This window comes from Emydura macquarii, unplaced genomic scaffold (genome assembly GCF_026122565.2).
Source record: "Emydura macquarii macquarii isolate MOO-44397 ecotype Brisbane River unplaced genomic scaffold, CSIRO-AGI_Emac_v2 contig_1230, whole genome shotgun sequence".
Taxonomy (NCBI): domain Eukaryota; kingdom Metazoa; phylum Chordata; order Testudines; family Chelidae; genus Emydura; species Emydura macquarii.
The window spans coordinates 7,989,831-7,999,238 of NW_027131367.1; the positions used below are offsets into that span (position 1 = coordinate 7,989,831).

The following is a 9,408-nucleotide window of genomic DNA, read 5'->3' on the forward strand; positions in this document are numbered from 1 at the left end:
TTTGTCCTTAGAGAAGAGGGCTCAAATGATAAAGGGCAGATCAGGATCTCAAACCTCTCCAAGTTTGGGGCTGTACAGATCTGGGATCTGGTTCAGGCTGGGAATACGCTTTTCCATGACACCCCTCTCTCCTTCAGAGTTTAGTTTAGGTTCATTGGCTCACTGTCATGCAATGAGCCGCATTCTGCTAAATACACACAGCCTGGCTGCCCAAGACTGAGTGTTAGCAACCAGAGATCTGCCTGAAATTAATCATCACACGCTTAAGAAAAGCTGAGTCCCATTATAGGAGAAGCCTCTTTAATGGAAAGTGAACTGAAAGAGGACTGCACAGAAAAATCTCTTCTTAATTGGTCAATAAGAAAATAAGAAAGAAAATAACTGGTCAATAAGAAAGTAAAGCCACCTTTTCTCCCATTCCTTGTCCTCTGCCGCTCTCTTGTGGCCATTTTATTTCACTCAAAATCAGCCAGATTCTGAAAGTAGCTGAACACCCACAACTTCTCTAGAAATCCACATCAAACCTTTAACCAGGGAGTCCTCTATTTTTCTTGTTAAAGACAGGTTTAAAAAAGCAATTTAGTATTTAAAATGGACTGAAAAGACAAGCTGGATGCAGTAAATAAAAAGCCAGAGACAAAAACAAAACAAACTGATGAATGGGAATACAGAGAAAAAGCTCTGGACATAAAAAGAAATAGGGCCAGATTCTGATCTCCTTACTCACACTGATGGGTCCACAGGTGATCCCAGTGGCCATGCTGAGCCAGGGATGGCGTCATGACTTTAGTACTTGGCACTATGGGACCCCTTGTGGAGTATGATACCACTCAACACGAGTAAGAATATCAGAATTTTGCCCTGAGAAAGCACACAGAAGAAGCACGTCCTATCACAATGAACCCCCAAACCATGATTTAAATTAGAGAGGGGTCTGAGCCACACAGGTCACTGCAACTGAAGCGGAGATTGCAAGTCGGGTGACAGACCCACACTAGCTTTAATCTGTACAAGACCACCCGGTCCCTAGGTATATACTAACATTGCTAACCCAGACTGAAGCCCATGCTGCTGTGTCTTCACTGCTACTTTTAGCTTTGCTAGTAGCTAGATTAAAGCTAGCGTGGAGACATCTACATATGCTGCAATCACGCCTCCAATTGCCGTGTAGACACAGCCTAAGTTCAGCACCTGACCCAAACTTCCCCAACATTCTGGAGAGCACTGATCTGGAAATTTGGTTCAGACTTAACTTTATTTTGAACAGAGAAATGAAACCAGCCGTGGAATGAGGCCCAACCAGCCAGCCATGAGGCCCAACACAATGTTTATGGAAGCTCACAATGCATTCATTCGTTTTCTGAGAGTGAATTTCCTGGTTTCATGACAAAACTCACATGACAGCTTGTGATACAGCAGCTCTTCTGGGCCCCAGCAACCACCAGGTGCAGCATGGACCAATACTCTTGCAGAGCTACATAGCGCAGTTGGTAGAGCATTAGCCTTTCCTGGGAGAAGTTCTACAGCCTGGGTTATTCAGGGGGTCAGACTAGATCTAGTGGTTCTTTCTGGCTTTAAATCAATGAATCGTCATTTTATGGTTTGACCATCACAATAGTTAGTTTGGATAAACTCAGAGCAAAAATCAAGGGCCGTAAAACCACATGGCTCAAAACTGGTATAGGGCCTGAAACAACACCATTTGAGTCAATGGTTGAGTTGATTTCACTGGATGCAGGATTAGCCTGTTAAAAGATTTTTGAATAAGTGGGTGAACTGGAACCAGCATGATTCATCAGGTCTCCTGGAGAGGCAGAGGCAGCTCCACTGGCAAAGTTATTGGGGGTACATGGACAAATAAAGTTTGAGAAGCAGGTTGCTCAGGGCTGGACGATGACGAGCTCATTGCGATAAATAAAAGGAGAGTCCAACCCAAACCTTTTGTTTCAGAGATTCAAGAGTTCAGTTGAAACATTTCACTCATCTCCAAGCATACTGGCACTTCCTTGTTTCAGCAGGAAGAACAAACTATTCTGGGAGTTTCAGGCAGGCTGGAACATATCAGCAAGTGCAGCCTCACCAGAAATTTTGCCGGCAAGATTTCCGACCTGATCTGCAGACTAAACCAGTCCAGTTATGAAGAAAAACATCCAAATGTCTGGCTGCTTGACTGAAGCAACCCTCTGAACTTTCACCCTCCCTACTAGTGAGAGGACAAAATGTTCCTCAGTGGGTAGAGCACTGGACAAGATGCCCAATTCATTATTGCCCACCAGTGCAGACTGGGGGTAAAACACTACCAAACATACTGGGGGTGTCTGCATTCCCTTGGCAGTGGTGGAAGTAACTACACAAGGTGCAGGTGAATCAGGGTCTTGGAGTCCTATTCCCAGTTCTGGAACGGATTCACGGTGTGCCAAAAGGCAAGTCACTTAGGCCAACGTTTTCAAAAACAGCCTCTGATTTGGTGTGCCCAACTTAGGCCTAATTGTCAGGAGAGTCTCGGCCCCTAGCGCCACCTGAACTTATCTGGACTGGGAGCGCTCTGCACTTCTGAATATCAAGCCCCAGGCTCTCAGACTGGATGCCTAAGATCTGCACTCGCTGTTGACGAAACTCAGCCTTCACCTCCCTGTCTGTCGGACACCCCAGCTGTAATAGGGGGTAAGAGCTGAGACCTTGGGCTGACGCATGCTACATAGGGATTCCTCAGTAGTGTTATTACATTAGCAGTCAGAACAGGTCAAAACTGTCTTTTATTTGTCCATAATTTGGGGATTTTGTCACCAAAACATACAACCCAGCAAAGGGCCTTAGACCCACTTATAACAAAAGGGGAAGATCCCTCTCATGTGAACCCATGGGATGTATCCCGAGAGGTTACATGGGGCCTGGTATAGGTATAGCCTATACCGCAACTCCCTTAGGGTTTGCCTGGGTACTGGGTGCTCAGCATTGGTCTCCCTCTGCTCCTACTGGAGTCAATGGTAAAGCTCCCACTATGTCATAGCCAGGTCGTGGGCAGCCTGATAGGGGTCGGGATACCAAGGGGTCAGAAGAAGGAAACAAACTGGCAATCAGAACCACAAGTTGGAACCAGAGTCAGGCTGGGTCAGGATACCAGGGGATCAGAGGCAGGAGACAAACTGGATGTCAGGAACCATGAGTCAGATGCCAGGAGATCAAGCCAGGGGAGCATGAGGCATACAATCCAGAGTAGGGCAGAGCCCAGTTGTTCAGACAGCTTCCTCTTCCTGCTGCTGGCTGAAGTAGGGCCAGTGGGCCAGTCAGTTGCCCTGGGACTCTGCCATTTGGACCTCAGGAGCCTCGCCTCACACTGGGGCTCAGGCAGAGGGCTGGAGCGTGGCTGCTCTCCTGAACTTTGTGGGCCCAGCTTTGAGACCCATGGGTCATGACACATGGATTTCAATAGGAGCAGAGTTAGGCCAATGCTGAGCCCTTCTGAAAACCCCCTGTAGGTCTTGACGCTGGGATGTGGAGCTCTCTTCTCCTGGTCGCTGGCTCCAGGGCAGTTCATGTTAGGATCAGCCAAAAGGCCTTACGGACACAACAGCTGCGGACAGCCCCATGAACTGAGTGTGGTTCTCTCGGTCTGGTTCCTTTTGCCTAGGTGGCCACATCCCACAAATCACCCTGGCCCTTGTGGGCTGGGCTGGAATGAGCCCTGGAAACATACTCCCTCGCTCCCCACTTTCCATAACAGAAGACAAAAGCAAAAACAGCTGTAACAAGGTAAAGCATCTCTGAGTTTATCCTCCCGCCTCAACCTGTGTGCCAAATGCATCTGGTCTGGTGGTCAGCGTAGCTGAGCGTGGCCTCTGCTGAAACAGGAACAAGACAAAGGCAGTTAATGGCACCCAGGCCCAGTAATGACCAGCTATGCTTGACACCGAGAGCCAGACCCTTGGCTGCAAAGCCAGCTTAACCGGCCAGCTGAGGATTCCCCTGGCCTGGGGGACCACTGGGGAGTGGAGCTCGCTCTGTGCCACTCCCCCTCAAAGCCCCCAGCGAAGAAGGCATGGCCGGATGTAGGAGAACAAGGGAGGGGTGACCTGTCTCCTCCCCACCCCACCCAGAAGAATATGGGGAAGGTGGTTTCCTTTAATAAAAGTCCAAGAAGCTTTAATGAAAGTTTGTCTCATCAACACACAGCCCGTTTGGGCTCCTTTTTGGAGGGAAAGGGGGCCCCACACAACTTAAAAGGGGCAATTCCCCAGTCACTCACAGAATCCCAAAAATCTGTCCCGGGGCATGGCCTCAGAGCCTGGGTGAGCCAAAAGGATTCCTTCACCTAGTCTCTTTCAGCAGCTTGCACTTCCCTGCAACATCTCAGGGTGAATGAGTCAGTTGGACCAAGTCAGGCCTCATCCCCACCCAGGCCTGCTTCAGCTCTCTTCTAAGGAAGCAGCTGCTCGAGGTGCCTTCCCTGCACTAGGTATCTCTGGCTGGCTCACTCAGCAAGCTTGCTGAAGGCTTCAAGTCTCCTGCCAGGCCGCTGTCTCACTCCATTCACTCCTTAGCTCTCCCACTGGGCAAAAGGGGACATGGCTAGAGGGCCTCTGTGCTCCAGCTGTTCCTGATGACCAAAATGGCCTGCTGGGGCCATGGGCAGCCTGGGTGTGATGCAGAGCAGTGTTGGCCAGCCCCAGAGCTGAGGATCCGTGGGGGGCTGGGAGCTCGGGGGCTGGGGCTGTCGCAGAGCAGACCCTGGGGCTAGGGCAGTGCTGGCTCTGCCCCGCTATGTTGCCCGACTCCCCTTTGCCGGCAGTACAGGGAAAGGCCACTGCGGGGAGTCAGGCGCCATCTCTCCTCTTCCCGGCCCGGTCTGAGGCCGGAACGTTTCTTACCGGCCGCGCGGGCCGGGCCGGGCCGGAGCCCCTTTCTGCCGGACGCACGGTGGGATGAAGCGCGGCCCAGGCCCGGCGGCGGGATGCTGAGTTCCAGGGGGCTGCCGAGCCTCCTCCGCAGAGGTGGAGCTGGGGGCGGGCGGGTCTGTCTGTCGATGGAGGGATTCGGGGTGGTCGGTCGGGCTGTCGGGGGTAGGTTTCCTGCGGGGTCTCCGTGGGTAGGAGCCTCTCGCCCCCTGTGTGCTGACGGGCTGCGGGCGGCCTCAGTACCCCGCTGTTTTGGGAGCAGCCCGGCCCTTAGCTAGGGGCTAGTCAGACAGCGCCGAGCACGCTCTGGGGTGAGACAAGGTGGGGGGGGGGTGATCTCTTGTGAGTGAGACAAGCTCGCCAGCCCCACCAGCTCTTCTGTCGGGTGGCTCGAAGCGCCTCTTTCATCCACCAAAGCGGGCCCAGTAACAGAGACTGACTCCCCCGCCTGGGATCAACCGGCTACAACTACACTGCGGACTAAACACCACTTCTGGGGATCTTTCCAGGCCCGCCCACTGCCCATCTAACACCCAAACAAACGCACACAGCTAAGCCCCGCCCCCCATTTCTTAGTAATTGATGGGCTGCCCCATAGTAGAGAGGAGGCCCCTGTGACTGCCGCTGGGGGATTTGCCCTCCAAGGCTGACGCTGCCCTTCTACCGCTGGTCCAGGGGCATGGCCAGCACTGGTTTTTCGGCAGGGGCTGTGGTTGACATGGGTGGGCATAAGTTTGACAGGCCGAAAAACAAGTGCTTTCCGCACTTCCGGCTGTGCGGGAAGGCGACCGGCCCAGAAACTAGGCTGCCCAACTCTCCCTTTGCCAAAGTAGCTGCAGTGGAGCATGGGCAGCAGAATTTCCACCACGGAGGGGGTGGGCCTGCCTTCCTGGTGGGTAGGCCATTGCCCACCCATAGCAACACCACTGCGCGGGTCTTCACTATGTCTTGAAGAATTTATCTTGACAGCCACTGGGACCTAAGTGCCTGTTTACCTGCAACAGGTAGTGGCTGTACAAACCCCAATTCTTCCCCAACGGGCCTCAAGCCAATGCTGCTTCAGAGCAGCAGCCTCTTTGGCTGAGAGTGTAATTCATTTCAGGCTCCTTCACCTCTGCTACAGGTAGCTTCTGGGGGACAGTTAGTAGCTGTTCTGACTGTGATAGGGGTGAAAAGAATACTTACCTGCTAAGAAACAGACTGAAACAATCGACTCATTTCACAGGTCTCTGACCAGCTATCCAGTGTTACTGAGTTTGGTCATTACTTACCTGAGCTAAATTTAAGTATGTGACATAAAACATGGGCTCATTAATGGGTGGCATTAAATAACACAAATAGCAGAGGAAGTTTAAAATGATAGGTGGCCCTTTTCTCTAACTCTTACTTTTTCTATAACCTGTTTAAATTTTTACATTTCTGATGCCAATAATTTTAATTAAAGGGAATGAAAAAGTAGGGTAACTTTTTTTTTTCTTGGCGTGGCACAGAAGTAAATTTGTGAGATGGGCCACCCTACAATGAGCTACGGGTGTGTATGCTCAGCAAGTTAATGAATATGTTGTTTTAACTCATTTTTTCTTCAGGAAGGTGTTTCTTTCATGTCCCTTTGGGTTCGTGTCAGCTTCAGCCTCTGCACTATTTCTGGTGTCAGAAAAAATCAACATCTGCTGTACAATACAACTCTGTCAAGTCCCTGACAGTCAATCAAAATGTCAAAAGACCAGAAGATGCACTTTATGATTTGTACTCCTCTGAACAACAATCTGCCATCCTGCAAGTCCTCAACACAGCATCTGAGAGTGAGCTTTCTGCCATTAAAGTAATGCGAGGAAAAAAGTCTGTCAGTATTATTGCGTATAGGGAAAAACATGGACACTTTCAGAACTTGCAGAATTTATTGAAAGTGCCTTTCTTTCAATATAAAACTGTAGTTAAGGTGTGTAACTTTATCCTCAATCCATCTGAGGAAGGAGAAAGAAAAGAGAGAAAAATACAAGACACCGGGTCTTCAATGAGATTTATTAAACCTGAAATAGAAAGAGAGAGGTTGGAGGTATACACATTTTTCATTTGATTTTACCAAGAAACTACTCTTATTTTAGAATAAACTTATTCCCATAAATCAATTAAACGTTTTAATAATTCACTAACAAAGCGTATATATATTTTTCTTGTAAAAAGTGGTATTTTCCTTAAGACATCAAATAATTACTATTTTACATCTTCAAAATGCAGTATATTTTTTCTTCCCTTTTCAGACTTTAGATAGCATTGTGTCTATTGTTTTTGGCACCCATAAAATTGCATGGGCTCATGTTGATCGAAACCTAGCAGTTCATGACTGGCAACGAGAGAAGTGTGGTAGATTCATGAAAGGAACCTATATACCTGCAGTGTATCTGGAAGAAGTAAGTAGACTGTGCTTGAGACCTTAATAAACTTCAACTCTTCCACTTGTATCTCTGTTAATCTTAACGTGCTAATTCTTAGGGCTGTCATAGTACAGTATGTAAAAATGAACTTAATTTTCCACAGCAGGGCTTTATTAGCAATTCTTCTAAGCTGTATTTATTTTGCTAGTTTGATCTTTGAGCTGCATCTAAAAATCCTTCAAAGTTGAAAAGGGACCCCTTAAATCATTTGTAAAATAAAACTATAACTACTGCAATCAACCCTTGATAAAGAATCTAGTAAGTTAGTAGCTCAAAGATTTCTCCTTCTGTCAATGTATGCAGGAGTTGAGTGGCAGATAGAAAGCTGACTTCTTCCCAACAGTTTTTTCCTCTGCAGGTAGAAGGCTCTTCCCATCCCTGGGCTCTGAAGGAGAGAGATGCACTACACTGCAGTTAGACATGGTGGCTGGCCTGTGGCGGTTGAGTGGGGCTTGTGAGACTGTTTAATTGTGGTGTAGACATTCTGGCTTGGGCTGCAGCCCCAGCTCTGGGACCCTCCCACCCCGTGGGGTCCTAGAATGCAGGTTCCAGCCAAGCTGGGATGTCTACACTGCAGTTAAACAGCCCTGCACGTCAAACCTGTGACCCTGAGTCCAGCTGGTATGAGCCAGTTGTGGGTTATTAATTGCAGTGTAGACATACCTTTAAAGTACTTACAAACACTAAGGCTTAGTTGCTTGTAACAGTCACTCTGCCACAGCATTTAATCTATGACATCTTCCTAGGACAATTTGTGTGTGCCAGAGGACTTTGAGGGTTAACTTTCTCCCATATTCACCTAAATTTCTGTAAATTTAGACAAAACAAGTGTTCTTCAAAGTAGTACAGGAGCAGAGCTGGTCAAAAATTTGCAAATTGGACACTTTTTTTAATTGAAATTCCCACAAAGTGGGTAATGTTCTTATGAAGACTACGTCCCACTTTTGACCAGCTCATATAATAGCCACCTAATAGAAACCACATTCAGATTTGAGACAGTAACTATGAAATCTGCTGCTTTAATTTCTGATTTAAATGAATTTTTTGCTACCATTCATGCTTAGTTGTTTTTCCTCCCTCCCAGATTTCTTCAGTGGTTTCTAAGATTCCTGAAGCGGATCTTTATATTCTGGAAAAAAATGGACTTTCTGCTCTAAATATAAATCTCTTCCCTGTAACATTACATCTTCGCACTGTGGAAGCTATGCTGTATGCCCTATTACATAACAGATGCATGCGAGATGGTCAGCACAAAGTACTAAGTATGGCCCGAAGCACTGTAGGAAAACACTTTGGATTGATGTTAGGAGACTCCCGGATTAGCGGAATGGATATTGTAAAGCAGTTTCTCTTACAATCTGTTACTCAAGAACAGCCACGCTTGTCCTTTTCCTGGGATAAGTCGGTACATTACAGAGACCTATTTTGTTCAGTCACACAAATCAGAGAAGAGGAAATGTATGATTCATTACTACAGGCTGTAGCCTTCTATGAACTTGTAATGTTAAACAACACTACTTAAACCTTTTGCTATTATGAGCAGAACCCCAATAAACTTAATGTTATGATCAAGTATCAGATATTTACTAATACATTAAATGGACTGATGAGCAGAAGCCAAGTTTATGTGTGCTGTTCACTGCTATCTATCAAGGCAATCTCAAACTCTGATTTTTTGGCATTCAAAGTATCTTTGAAAGACGTGTACGTCACATATGGCTGTAACCTAAACTGCAGCAGCTTTGCCTCCAAGTGAACAGATGCAGATTCTTATGATTTGTCTACACATGGAGGAGTTCCTTATTGATTGTGTGGACACTCTTAATCTGTAATAAACCCAGAACCATTCCATATATATATAAAAACCCCAAGACCTTCTCTACAGTTGAGGGCGAGTTACAGCCTAATATGTCTTTCAGAGCGCTTGTAAAATAAGAGGTGATCTTTCTCCTCTCCTGTCACAGCTGCAGAAGTAACAGTCTACTTTCTCCCTCTAACCTCTCTACTTTCCCAGTGATCCTATCCCAGCTCCTGATCTTCCTTGTGCCCTCTCATCCCCTACCTCATTCTCCCTGGGC

At 47.5% G+C, this 9,408-nt stretch overlaps 1 protein-coding gene and 1 long non-coding RNA gene across 2 annotated transcripts; one reads left to right on the forward strand and one right to left on the reverse strand.

Annotated features, from left to right (window-relative positions):
• Nucleotides 1–2,677: 2,677 nt before the first annotated feature.
• LOC137152632 (uncharacterized) lies at nucleotides 2,678–5,724 on the reverse strand. The gene is made up of 2 exons (XR_010919558.1): nucleotides 4,313–5,724; nucleotides 2,678–3,839 (listed from the first exon to the last, which is right to left on the reverse strand). It is a non-coding gene; the product is annotated as an uncharacterized lncRNA (long non-coding RNA).
• On the forward strand, nucleotides 4,832–9,104 carry TEFM (transcription elongation factor, mitochondrial). The gene is made up of 4 exons (XM_067547389.1): nucleotides 4,832–4,991; nucleotides 6,482–6,951; nucleotides 7,157–7,306; nucleotides 8,415–9,104. The coding sequence occupies exons 1-4, from the start codon at nucleotides 4,952–4,954 to the stop codon at nucleotides 8,850–8,852; spliced, it is 1,098 nt and encodes a 365-aa protein (XP_067403490.1). The 5' UTR covers nucleotides 4,832–4,951; the 3' UTR covers nucleotides 8,853–9,104.
• Nucleotides 9,105–9,408: the final 304 nt, after the last annotated feature.

Bases quoted from the DNA above. Each gene is read 5' to 3' on its own strand.
- TEFM (XM_067547389.1), top strand. From the start codon at position 4,952: ATGCTGAGTTCCAGGGGGCTGCCGAGCCTCCTCCGCAGAG. The intron at 4,992-6,481 runs GTGGAGCTGGGG...TTTTTTCTTCAG, and splicing joins GCCGAGCCTCCTCCGCAGAG to GAAGGTGTTTCTTTCATGTC. The intron at 6,952-7,156 runs GTATACACATTT...TTCCCTTTTCAG, and splicing joins TAGAAAGAGAGAGGTTGGAG to ACTTTAGATAGCATTGTGTC.